The 13464-nt window shown below is 42.4% G+C and overlaps 1 protein-coding gene across 6 annotated transcripts in view; it reads right to left on the bottom strand.

Moving 5' to 3' along the window:
* NUBPL (NUBP iron-sulfur cluster assembly factor, mitochondrial) overlaps nucleotides 1-11054 on the bottom strand; it is a 60001-nt gene extending 48947 nt beyond the window's left edge. For 2 of the 6 annotated variants that reach the window (XM_028721088.2, XM_028721075.2), the window contains exons 1-3: nucleotides 10881-11054; nucleotides 9429-9576; nucleotides 8075-8109 (exon numbers count right to left, since the gene is read on the bottom strand). In XM_028721088.2, the coding sequence (XP_028576921.2) occupies nucleotides 8075-8109; nucleotides 9429-9576; nucleotides 10881-10994 (297 nt within the window). In that variant the 5' untranslated portion in view covers nucleotides 10995-11054. Of the gene's footprint in view, nucleotides 1-8074; nucleotides 8110-9428; nucleotides 9577-9824; nucleotides 10052-10880 lie in introns of those variants that run through there. The other 4 variants (XM_028721082.2, XM_028721115.2, XM_077926150.1 and 1 more) reach the window with 4 other exon arrangements.
* Between the last annotated feature and the right edge of the window lie 2410 nt (nucleotides 11055-13464).

Genomic DNA, 13464 nt, shown 5'->3' on the forward strand with positions numbered 1-13464 from the left:
CAGTTTCTTCAGCACCAGTAGTTGGTGCATAAACTTGGATTACTGTGATGTTAAAAGGTCTGCCTTGGATTCGTATCGAGATCATTCTATCATTTTTGAGATTGCATCCCAATACAGCTTTTGCCACTCTTTTGTTGACTATGAGGGCCACTCCATTTCTTTTACGGGTTTCTTGCCCACAGTAGTAGATGTGATGGTCATCCGAACTGAATTCGCCCATTCCCGTCCATTTTAGTTCACTGATGCCCAGGATGTCAATATTTATTCTTGCCATCTCATTTTTGACCACCTCCAACTTACCCAGGTTCATGGTTCTTACATTCCAGGTTCCTATGCAATATTTTTCTTTACAGCATTGGACTTTCCTTTCGCTTCCAGGCATATCTGCAACTGAGCGTCCTTTCGGCTTTGGCCCAGCCGCTTCATCAGCTCTGGATCTACTTGTACTTGCCCTCCGCTCTTCCCCAGTAGCATGTTGGACGCCTTCCGACCTGAGGGGCTCATCTTCCAGCGTCATAACTTTTATATGCCTGTTGTCTTTGTCCATGGAGTTTTCTTGGCAAGGATACTGGAGTGGCTTGCCGGTTCCTCCTCCAGGTGGATCACGTTTGGTCGAAACTCTCCACTATGACCTGTTCATCTTGTGTGCCCTGCTCGGCATAGTTCATAGCTTCTCTGAGTTCTTCAAGCCCCTTCGCCACGGCAAGGCGAACAACAACAAAACCTTTTCTAAAATCTTAAGCACAATTTGCTTTGGAAAAATTTGTTCGGAAGCCTTGTTATTCACTCATCGTCTATGTTGCACTACTGGAAAGAAGTTGGGTCAGTTAAAGTCCAGGTGGCCTTGGTTGTCCATGCTTAGCAACAACCCTCCTAAAGATCCAATTGTGCTCCCACTGCCATGTGCTCGATGTGATGCTGCACTCAAAGATGGCCTGGAAACTGCAACCAGTGCTGAATGCAGCTGCTAGGTTGGTAAGCAGGGCTTCCCAATAGGACATTGCGTAACCAGGCCTGAAATTCAAGGTGTTAGTATGCCAAGGTTTTAATGGTTTGGGACCCAAATACCTAAGAGTGAGCCTCTCAATATATCAAGATCAAGCATCTGAAGCAAGACAATCAGTAGGGGAGACCTTTGCAGTAGGGCTTCCCCATTTAGGGAATGCCCTCCTGGTGGGATAAATTTGTCTCCCTCAATATTCAGGAGGAATTTAAAAAGCAAAACATTTGTGTTCACCCAAGCATTAGGTGGCGGAAATACACTATTCCTAGCAACCTTGAAATTATTAGCTGTGAGGATAGTTGACTGTGTTTAGATGTTCTTAGCAATTTTCATTACAATATTTATTTGTTTTTAATTGTATTATTTTGCTGCTTTCTCATTAGCCGCTCATTTGTGTGGAAGTGGGGGGGGGGGTTTAATATAACTTTGTTTAACAACCCAGTCCCACAAGTCCCTGTGTTCAATGGGACTTACTTCAAATATGCATAGGATTGCAACCCAAGTTAAGAATGTTTTGCTTAATGGAGGTTTTCTGAACCATACGGATGCACTTCCATGGGCTTAAGTAACTAAGGTGTCAAAAGCAGTGAATAATGAGACCTACTCTTTCAAGAAATCAATGCACAGAAGAATGTTGGTTTGACCTGGTGTTTATTTGTTGTATGGTAAAGCAGTATTGTTCTTCTAGATATAAGTGCTCCAGTTTAGCTCTAGGCATGTATCACTAATTGGCAGCCAGAAGATGGATTTGGATACATTGCTTTTGGTGTAGTGCTGATGAGCAACATCTGTATACAGTACTGATGCTCATAAGATTTCCACATCCACAGTTCCTAATTCAGAGAAGATCTGTGCACAGGAGTGGCTCCAGATATGGATCTCTAAATAAGGGCAAGAGTGCATGAACAAGGAAAGCCATGACCTACAGACAGGATTCATGTCCATAAGTGTCCAATTCCTTTGCTATTATGGCTTCATAGGTAAAATCATGAGGCTTAACATACACCAAAACTTAGACCTAACTTTTGATCCTGAAATTTTATCCTTCTTAACTGTATTTGAACTTCATTTGGCAGCCATTTTCACTTATGTTCCGTTTCCTGGATGACTTATTTTTCAAGAATTTAAGATGCTATACAGTGGTACCTCAGGTTACATATGCTTCAGGTTACATATGCTTCAGGTTACAGACTCTGCTAACCCAGAAATAGTACCTCAGGTTAAGAACTTTGCTTCAGGATGAGAACAGAAATCGTGAAGTGGCGGCGCAGCGGCAGTGGGAGGCCCCATTAGTTAAAGTGGTGCTTCAGGTAAAGAACAGTTTCAGGTTAAGAACGGACCTCCGGAACGAATTAAGTACTTAACCCGAGGTACCACTGTATTTGAAACCAGCAAAAGGCAAGCAGGTACCACAAGCACAAGGTTATCTAGCGAAGTGTAAGCTAACCAACATGCTGAAGAAACTTTTTGATCCATCTGCAACTCTGCATTGAGTCTCACAGATGTGACTATTTAGCATGTTTTTACTCTACTTCTCCATATCCTGTTCTTAAAATTGATTCTGTTGCTAATAAAGAGTTGTGCGTGGATTTTTAAAATAAAAAACTTATTTGATGATGTCATAACCAGAGTGCCGTAGGAAGGAAAATGGTGAAAAGCACTCCCTCTGCTGGCTACCTCTCTAACAGAGTTCTTTACTGAAAATGGCCTGGTTTTGCTAGCAGGGCCAATTCTGATTTTCAGATAACTGTTCCTGGTAGTATTCATTCCCTGCTTTCTTGCCCTGCTAGTTTGCCTTTATAGAACATGCTATTTAAAAATTCTAAAGTGTTCAGAATGGCCATTCTGCAGACTTCTCTGCCTAGTCTCCATAAATCTCTGAGTTGAGAAGGGCCCAGTTTACTAATACTGTCTGCTTTACAGGCCGCTGTAAGGCAGGCTGTGGAATTGTGAATGAATTAGGGCTGCCATATGTCCAGATTTTCATGGACATTACTGGGATTTCAAAGGTGGAATTGACGTCCGAGGGGAATTTCCAAAAGGAGGCACTTTGTCCTGGAGCTTAGTAAAAAAAAATCGTATTTTTGTAAACTTTGGTTGGTGTTTGTCTAACAAAAGCTCAACAACTTTCAGCTTTTCCTAAAGAAAGCAACAATTTTGGGGGTTTCCTTGAAAAAATTCAACAGAGTTGTTTGGATTTGATATCCCGCCTTTCACTCCCCTTCAGGAGTCTCAAAGCGGCTAACATTCTCCTTTCCCTTCCTCCCCCACAACAAACACTCTGTGAGGTGAGTGGGGCTGAGAGACTTCAAAGAAGTGTGACTAGCCCAAGGTCACCCAGCAGCTGCATGTGGAGGAGCGGAGACGCGAACCCGGTTCCCCAGATTACGAGACTACTGCTCTTAACCACTACACCACACTGGCTCTCAAACAGAGCCTTCAGGCTATGTGCAGGTGTGTGCAAGCATGCATTTTGGCATTAGACTGTATGGAAGTGGATTTGGGACCAGGATGTACGGCGTGACAAGAGTACCCCCATCTTCCTCTCTGAAATTTGACCTCTCTCTGTCCCAAACCCTCAATGACTGCCTTCTCTCAGGCAATAGTTTTCCAAAGGCAAAGGATAGGTTTTTTTTACCTGTGCATTTTATACTTTGGGATAAAGGCAATATGGCAACCAACCAAAGATGAATGTCTCATGCAAGATTGTGCTGATTGCACACAGACAAATGAGCTGCATATAATCTTCAGTGCTGGATACTTGACTCAGCTATGCTGTAGTTGGCACACATTTATTTATATATAAAACTAATTTTCTGCAAGAACCTCAAGGGTACTCTTCTACTGCCACAAATCAAAATGGGAGTGGGGAGGAGGCTGGCTAGATCGCAGCCCTTAGTAAAAAAGAATTTTTAAAACAGGTTGAATACTGTAGGTAGTTTTCCTGCACAATGACAGCCTAAGCACAATTTCCCAACTGGATTTGGGCCATCCTCAGTCATGCACAGCTGGTGTTTGCTCACTAAAATACAGTGTTCCTAAACAAGCAATCTTGATGTATTATGCCTAGCTTCTATTAATTTGAGTTCTTTCTGTTATAATAAATTGTCTGGGGCAATGCAGTTTTCATACACAGTTGTCCTAATGTGAATGCGAGTGAGCCTGACAGAAAAGCCAAAAGTTCTCCTACAGGGCTCCTGGGGGAGTAGAATTGGCTACTGCCATTTCTGAGGGTTAAAAAGAATCTCCTGTCAAAACTAAAAAAGCAGTTAAGAAGGAGGATAGTTGGGCAAAGCCCATTCGCTTCAGGGGGAAAGCAGCAGAAGTTTAGAAATCTCAGTACAGCCTTGGAGAACTGCACATTCTTGTCGTTAATTAACTAAGCCAGCTGTAATGATTTGGTAACTCGAAGTTGTTACAGATCCAGAGAGCCAGGACTGGACCGAATGCTCCCTTTGCTTTAAGCAATACTTGACATGGATGACCTTGACATTCGTTACTGAATCAGAATCTTCCATCAACTAAATTATTTCATCTGCAGTGAGTAGTCACATACACAAACTCAGAACAGCTCTGGAATCCAAGTACTAAAGTCAGCTCTACCTTTGTAGATTTAAGAAAATCAAACTGAAATAGTACACACATTCACAGTAAAGTACAGACATGTCTATGTGGCAGGTTTGAAAATCAAGAGATATCCAGTGTACAGATCTTCCTAGTCCACATGTGCACTATGGAAACTATGAACGTACTATTTTTGAAAGCTTCTCATGTTGTTGGTTTAACACACAATTGTCCAACCATGTGCACAAGAAACCATTGTCTGGGTATGTCTTACGGGCCCAATAGAACAAAAGATCTTATAACAAAAAAACTGCAATAATTAAGATTCAGTTCTACATGTACGCACAGTATTAATAAACTAGTCGGTTCTTAGGCAAGTTGGAATTTCTAAGCCTAAGACTAGATTTATAGTTCTGAGACACAAGCAGAGTAAGAGTTATTAGTGTTAGCATTAGGAATCCTTCAGTACCTCAAACCACAAGATCCCTGCAGTGCTGCCTGCCAGCAGGAAATAACAGCAAATGTCTTTCCATCAAATAGATAAGAAGAATCTAGTATCTGTAGCAAATGAGAAAGCCAAGCCTGTGTCTAGCCTAAATTCACAAACTAATCTTGTGGTGAATTTAGGCTATATATTTTTCTAGTTCCCCAATAGGGCTTCAAAGTGAAACAACAACATCATCATCATCAACGTTATTATTATTATTAAACCTCCCATCCCTGATACACAAGATCCACTGCAAGTTATGAACGAATCTAGCATTTCTAAACCATTGTAAATACGGCGCCATCAACTTTTAGAGATGAGGCAAAAGCAACCCCACAACCTCAATTTACCTTGTATATTCTTAGTTGGTTGAAATTTAAGCAACAAACCAACTTCAGGACTAACACGTTTATTTTTGTATAAGCTTTCACTGACTAGTCAACCTCAAGATGCGTTAAGTGTTATCCTGAGTAACGGGTGGAGAAGTGGGTGTATGTATACACACAGTTTTAGGAAGAAATGGTGAGGTCAAATGAAATAAATAGCAGGGTTCTAAATCACACAGGAAGCCTACACAATAGCAGGCTCTCTACTGCAGGGATTCTTTCACAGCACATGGAATGCGGTGACATTGACCACAACGATGCAACAGAGAGAGCAGTGGCCAACAGGCTCGGTCCCTGCTCTCAATAGATGGTGATTATGTGACACTGAGGGAGAATAGCTGAAGAGGGCTATCTTTATCTCCTAGGAGAACCGTGACTTGTCCAAGGCCAATTAAGTGAGATCTGATGGCAGGAGGCAAGATTAGAGCAGGAACTTGAAAGATCATTTCTGCAAATCACTCTCTGACATTCTGCGCCACTCGCCACATTTATCATGCAGACTTCTGTGATCAGTAAGTACTTGGGAAATGTAACATGACGACATGTTCTTAAAAATGCTATTTTAATGACGTAGAAATAAACTGAAGAATAATGACTGTACAGCTCCTATTTGAGGGGTACAGCAGAACTACACAAACACACACACAGCATACACAAGTGCTATAAACAAAGATGATTCATTGTTTGCTAACCCATTGTGTCACGATCGTAAATTTCACCCACTGCAATAACACCAGGCATTAATTATGAAACACTTTCTATGCAGTGTTTGAGAACTTGCCAGGTGACTCCTATTAGTGTCAATCAAGCAATTAATTCCAATACAATGATTTTAAAAATTTACTTCTGTATCAAATATTAATGCTACATCTGCTACTCTCAAGTTCTGCCTCTGCCTTTCCTGACAGATTTTTCAAGAGCCTTGAACTTTCACTGTTAAATTCACGCGGTACATTTTAACCTTGTTTTGACAGCCTTGTTCTAATACTAGTATATTTGCTGCAAATACTGCCATGTTTCAGGGACATTTTTTTATTCATTCACATGGAATGTGTGTTATTTTCTTAAATGCCAACAGGGGATATTATGACCACCTTGCCTACTGCATTGCACCACTAAACCCTTATTTATATCACCCAGGCATAAATAGCAAAGAGCAGAGACTGAGCAATGAACCAGAAATCCCCAATTCCAATTTCAGCTCTTGCGTTTTTCGCATATTCAACTAAAGAGTGAGCTAATATGGTTTAGTGGTTAGAGTGTTAAACCTGGTAGGTAAAGGTAAAGGTAAAGGAACCCCTGACCATTAGGTCCAGTCGCAGACGACTCTGGGGTTGTGGCGCTCATCTCGCTTTACTGGCCGAGGGAGCTGGCATTTGTCCGCAGACAGCTTCCGGGTCATGTGGCCAGCATGACTAAGCCGCTTCTGGTGAGCACGGAGCAGCGCACGGAAACGCCGTTTACCTTCCTGCCGGAGCAGTACCTATTTATCTACCTGCACTTTGACGTGCTTTCAAACTGCTAGGTGGGCAGGAGCTGGGACCGAGCAACGGGAGCTCACCCCATCACGGGGATTCGAACCTCCGACCTTCTGATCAGCAAGTCCTAGGCTCTGTGGTTTAACCCACAGCGCCACCAGGGTTCAAATCCCCACTCAGTCATGAAGCTAAAGGGGTGACCTTGCATCAGTCACAGTCTCTAAGCCCAGCATACTTCACAGGGTTGTTGTGAAGATAAAATTAAGAGGAGGAAGAATCATGTATGCCACCTTGAGCTCCTTGACAGAAAAGTGGAATATAAATGTAAAAAAAAAAAGCTAAAATATACATCAGAAGCACAACTTCCAATTCCATTTCTGACCAATCTGCACATTTTAAAGAGCCTATGAACATACAGACATGTGCATGTTTAAGTTTTGTCCCTGGGATCACGGTCCCTAGAACAGCCAGGGTCTGTTAATAGATAGGAAGAGTCTACCATATGGTTTGTACACACACAGGATTTTTTTACATCTTCTCCAGAGCATGCATTTAGAGCGGACATGGAGTTAGTCATATCTTCCAACTGTATGCCTATTTAACTGGATATGTGGTTTGTGTCAATGTGGCCTTAGGCAAGTTTCTGAAAAGATTTACTGAAATAATGTATGTGAAGTGCTTTGAATTCTCAAAAGTGGATTTTTTTTTATTAGAGTATAGACATATTTCACAAATGTACTTCAGTAAAGACATTAAAAGGTGAGTCTAGCAATAATTTTCATAGGGCCCTGTGAACCTTACCCTTAGAAAACTACACACACATACCCACATCATGAAATTTATCGTAACATTAAAAATACACAGATTTACTTAATGTGATAAGGAGTCAGGGAGTGAAATTCATAAGAATGCACAACAGAAATAGCACCACAGTGAAGATGAGTATTAGGCAGAATCCTGGTGGAAGAAATGGTGTCTTTTTTCCAATGATATCATTTGAAGCTAGCTACTGAAATTAAAACTACTATTTCAGAAGCAACCTTTAAAAATATCTCTGCCTATATACCAGCTATTAAGGTATTTATTAATATCTGTGTAACTTTTTATCGATTTTTATATTTAGCAATATTGAAACAATAATCAGGCAATTACTTACCGAATCATTTGCTGCCAGTGCAAGGGCTACATTTACTGAAAAAAGAACACAAAAATTAGCAGAATCAGCCTCTCGGAAATGAGATCACTTCTAAGAAAGAAGCCCCTGACTCCAGATCATTTATGAATAAGTAAAATAGTATGGGTCCCAATACAAATCATTGGGACACTGCACTGCATAATCCTCTTCACTGTAAAAATGATTTATTCCTATCTCCTACTTCCATGTTTCTTAAATCAGCTGCTGATTCATAAGAGAACCTAAACTCCTAACCCATAATAGCTAACTGGAGAATTTATTTGGAAGTGTATGAAGTCAGTATTTTTCTTCTTCCACTAGATTCATCTCAAACCTAATGACTGTGTGTTGCATCTTCTAATAAAAATCAGTCACAGACAATCCTAAAATGACTCTTTCCCTTTCTTTGCTATTTGAAAGTCAGGATTTTCATGGTTTACAATACATAAAATGAAATGAGGCTTAAAACCTATGCAGTTACCTAGAAATAAGTTCAATGGGAGACGACAGATATAAGATTGTGCTTCAGACAATTTAGATTACTGTCTAAAATACAGCTTCAGAACAGTGAGCCAAAAAAACAACACCAAGAGCTTAAAATTATTCAAATGTCACAACAGATGGAATTTTAATGAAGGGCTACTTTCACATTAGACTTAGTATTAAACTGATTAAATTTAGATTTTGTTTAGTACATGTTTACTTAGAGGTATATTCCACTATGTGCAACAGGCTTACTCCAAGGGTAGATTTGAAACAAAACAATTAACAGCACAATCTACAAACCATCTAAGTCAGAGTAAATCAACGAGTAGCCACTTTTTAAGCTAATAAAAGAAAAATTAAAGTATTAGGAAATGAACACTAGTTTAAATTTGGGTCCCTAGTTTTTAGTTTTATCTAGTTCTAACTATTTTGCCTAAATAAAACAAAACAATGGCAACTTGTAGAGGAAACTTTTGTTCACACTCTAATAAATATTGAAATGCAAGTAGTGTTATGGACACACTCAAGTCAATAGAACATGAGGATAATTTCTCAGTGTAGCTTCTTTCCCTCCCAGTATGATTGTTGAACTAGTTTCAGCTGTGTACTTGATCCAGGGAGCATCACAAATTGTACCAAATAACAATGAAACAAGAACTCTGCTTATATCTGACAGCTTATTTCAGGCTGAGTAACATTTATTTAAAAACCTTTTCAAATTAAATCCAAACTACAAGTAAAATATAGTGGAAGTGTACATTGTTAGATAAGAGCTTGTTATATCCGCACACCTATATCTACAAGCAAATTAAAGGGAAATAATATTCTGAATCAAATACACAGAACTTACCAGCAGTTGTTGACTTCCCAACACCTCCTTTTCCAGAAGCTACAACCAACACCTGCTTAACTCCTTGAATCGGTTTTTGCTTTGGAAGTCCTCTAGCCATGATTTTGCTACGCTTCTCTTTGAGGACCTCATCGTTTGCATTTGAGGACTGAAAACAAAACAGAAAACGTGCTAATTCTAAACTGTTTTCATACACCAACATCTGTGTATGAAAGAGAGAGATAGAAAAATAGTTTCCAGCTCCTCCACTAAAATTACTGGCAAGTTTATTTCGTCTGACGCCTTGCAAGACTTCTGTTATCTCTGTGTTGCTCTAGCCTAGGGCACGTTTGTAAGCCAAGCGTGACACCAATGAGGTGTGTCAAACTGCAAGTGGGCATAACTAGGAAAGCTTACCATTTTTTTAAAGTTTGCAGCCAGTAATTTTAGCATCCTTGAGGGACTGCCCGCAACTAACAACGCTTTCAGTCCTCTTATTTCCATATCAAAATACATCACGCATGCCCGTGTGGCGTCTCTGAAGTGAAGCTACAGAAGATTTGGAGACAGCAGCTTATCTAGCAAAAGCAAGCTTCTGCCTGCAAGCGGTTAAAACGATAGAATCGCCGCCCAGCGAGGCACCTCTAGGTGCCTTCTCGGTCCGACAGGAAATGGGTGCAGGCGAGGCGGAAGTACCTCCTCGGCATAGACGGTGCTTCCTGAAGTATAAGAGGAATGCGTGCAACTAAGAATCGCAGGGTACTTTGCTGCGTGACTGGGTCTGTTCACACAGCAGAGCATAGGATCTGCCAGAGAAGAATGAAAATGCGGGTGTGCAAGTGAAAGGAAATCAGAGAAACACATTCCGATTAGCAATAGCAAGAAAGTACAGTGCGAGAGGGAGGAGGTAGCAGCAGAACTGGGTGCGAATTCAGAAAAAGGGAATGAAGAAAACCCGGACAGATGGAAGCAGTGTGCATGTGGAACAGAGAATATGGGCAAATGTGTCCATGGAAGAGGAATGGAGGGGATTGTTTATATATACTGCATATCTATGTGAGAGTTAATGCAAATGTACATGCGTGAGTCTTTAGATGCAATTATGGTTATTGAATGGTGGTGCAAAAAGTAACAGGAGACAGTAAAAAAGTAAGATTGGTAAAATAAACTAGAGGGATTGGAACGTGAACAAGGAAGAGAAGGAATAAAAACCCCAAAACAATCCTTCGTATGGAGCTGTAGAAATGTCACTTGAAACCAATCTCACCAACACACTTTAAAAAGGCGGGTGTGCAGTGCAATTAATTTGAAAAGGGGATTTCACAGCTCGCGCCAACCGCTGTTTAGAACCCCCTTCATCCACCAGGCACGAAAAGGACGCACCGCACAACGACATGCTCGGGAGCTCCCGCCTGCATCGTGCCCATCAAAACTCCTGTCCAAAATGAAAATGGCTCTCCACGCGTCACTTACCCGAAATCGGGCGGAAACAGCCGAGGTCGCGGCTCCACCCCAGCCTGGCCGGAGCCACGGCAAGGCTTTTCTCTTCGCAGTTTGTAACGCCAATGCATAAGCTCGCGCCACCATCCTAGCACCCCTCCCAGCGCCTGCCGATGGATCTGCGTAGCCTCGCCTGAGCCCAGCCCCCAAAAGGGGCGGGCAACGGAGGCTGCAAGCAAACAAGCAACAAATGGGACTTATCCCTTTTTAGCGACAAAGACTATTAGCACTGCCTTGGCTTTAGGCGATTGGTATGCAGGGGTCAGCGTCACGTTAGGAAGCTACCGAGGGCCCACATGTGATCAATCGTTGGCCAGCAACTATTGAGGGTCCATGGCTGATGGGAGGTTGGGGCCAGCCCACAGCAACACCGCATTTGCTTTTCTCCTGAAAAACTCAAAGATGTGCAGAAATGAAGGGGTAATTCTGCTACTGGGCAGGGGTGCTCTCATGAGCAAGGAGTGTCTCCTGCCTGTCTGGATCATGCTTGCCCAGAGAGTTTGTTGCCCAGAGAGAGGCAGAGTGGGTGGATTCACACAGACAAAATCGCTAAAGCATAAAAAGCACACCTGTGGGGACACACTGCAGGGTGGTTGTGGTGACCATGAGAAGGTCTTGCCTCCATCCTCCCATGGAAGCACATGTAGAAGCCTTTCTTGCAGAACAGTAACTCATTCCAGTCGGCTTTTTTGTACATGGAGAGGTCATTCATTCATTTATATGCCACCTTTTTCTAAAGGTAAAGGGACCCCTGACCGTTAGGTCCAGTTGCGGATGAGTCTGGGGTTGCGGTGCTCATCTCGCTTTATTGGCCGAGGGAGCTGGCGTACAGCTTCCAGGTCATGTGGCCAGCATGACTAAGCTGCTTCTGGTGAACCAGAGCAGCTCACTGAAACGCTGCTTACCTTCCCACCGGAGTGGTACCTATTTATCTACTTGCACTTCGTGCTTTCAAACTGCTAGGTTGGCAGGAGCAGGGACCGAGCAACGGGAGCTCACCCCGTCGCAGGGATTCGAACCGCCAACCTTCTGGTTGGCAAGCCCTAAGCTCTGTGGTTCAACCCACAGCGCCACCTGCATGGGTTAAAGGTGGCATACATAATTCTCTTCCCCACCATTTTATCCTCACAACAACCCAATGAGGTAGATTAGGCTGAGAGATAGTAACCGGCATAAGGTCACCCAGTGAGTAGGGATTTGAACCCTGGTCATAGTCCAGCACTCTAACCATTACACCACACTGGTTCTTTGCCTTAGCCAACAAAATGTCTTGGGCTGGCCCTGAAAAAGCTGCTGCTACTGTTTCCAATATTTTGCCCATCTTTTCCCTATGGGACACAACCCCTGCTCTCACATTTCCTTTCTGGCAGTCTGATGACTAGGATTAGCACCACCACCAAATACACAGCAGGAGGGTGGGCTGGCTTTTAACTAATACCATCTCTTTCTGAATGTCTTGTGTGAACCAGCAGGCACTGGCTGTGCTTTGTATATCTTTTCTCATATGCACCCATTCCCCGAGGGCCCAATAGCACTGCTCAGAGGGAACTGGTTACTTCTGGTTCCTTGCTTGCTTAGTCCCCCTCTTCTTCCTCTGCCTCCCTACAAGGTGCAACAGATCCACCACCTTGGCATCCATCCAAAGAGAGAGGGTAGTTATGGAAGCCAGCAGAAGCAGCTACTTGTGTAAGAAGCAGCCGCTTCCCCCTTGCATTCAGGGAAGCAGAGCTTTTAATCTACTTTGACATTTTCTTTAATTGAAGCGTTTTCATCATGCTCCCTCTCATGGAAAAGAATAGAATAGCACTCATAATATTTACTTTTATTTGTTTATAAAAATATGTCATAAAAAAATCAAAGCCATTTACAGCAATAAAACATTAAACCGTACTATAAAAACAGACATCAATTAACCATTGTGGAAATATGCATTCTTAATTGCATGCGTAAGCCTGGCAGAATAGAAACGTTTTCAGCAGGGATTTAAAAGTTGGCACAGAAGGCGCCTGCTAATAGGCAAAAATGTCCCACAAATTTCGAAAACAGTGTGAGCAGCGTAGGTGACCTCAAATATCTGCCTGCAGGGATGTGTGAGGACTGGGTGTAACAGGATCAGTGCCAGCTGTGCCTCTGGGGCTGATGGATTGCAGGCAGGCAGGTGTTGTCTTTTGTGTGATGATGCGGGGATGTGTATTTGGTGCATGTCCCTATTATTAGTTGACTAGGTATGAGGCTGCTGCAGATCTCTACTCACTGGATGTTGTTGGGGCAGATCACTTTTTCTCAATCTTTATCTAGCTGAATGGGTTGTTCTGAGAATAAAATGAGAACAGGAGAGCCATGTATGCTGCCTTGAACTGCTTGGAGGAAAATGAGATAGAAATATTTAAAATAGTAATCTGGTCTTCACAGTCAGAGTGCATGAAGAGCGGTTTGTTCAGCCCTTGAGATGCAAAGTTCCATTTAGACTAGAGCAGGTCTCTCTATCTGGTCCTCCAAACACACCCCTCACTGCTCCAGCTTTGCACTGCGAGTGTTTTTGCCTGGATGGTTTGTC

This window comes from Podarcis muralis, chromosome 1, assembly GCF_964188315.1.
Source record: "Podarcis muralis chromosome 1, rPodMur119.hap1.1, whole genome shotgun sequence".
Classification (NCBI taxonomy): Eukaryota; Metazoa; Chordata; class Lepidosauria; order Squamata; family Lacertidae; genus Podarcis; species Podarcis muralis.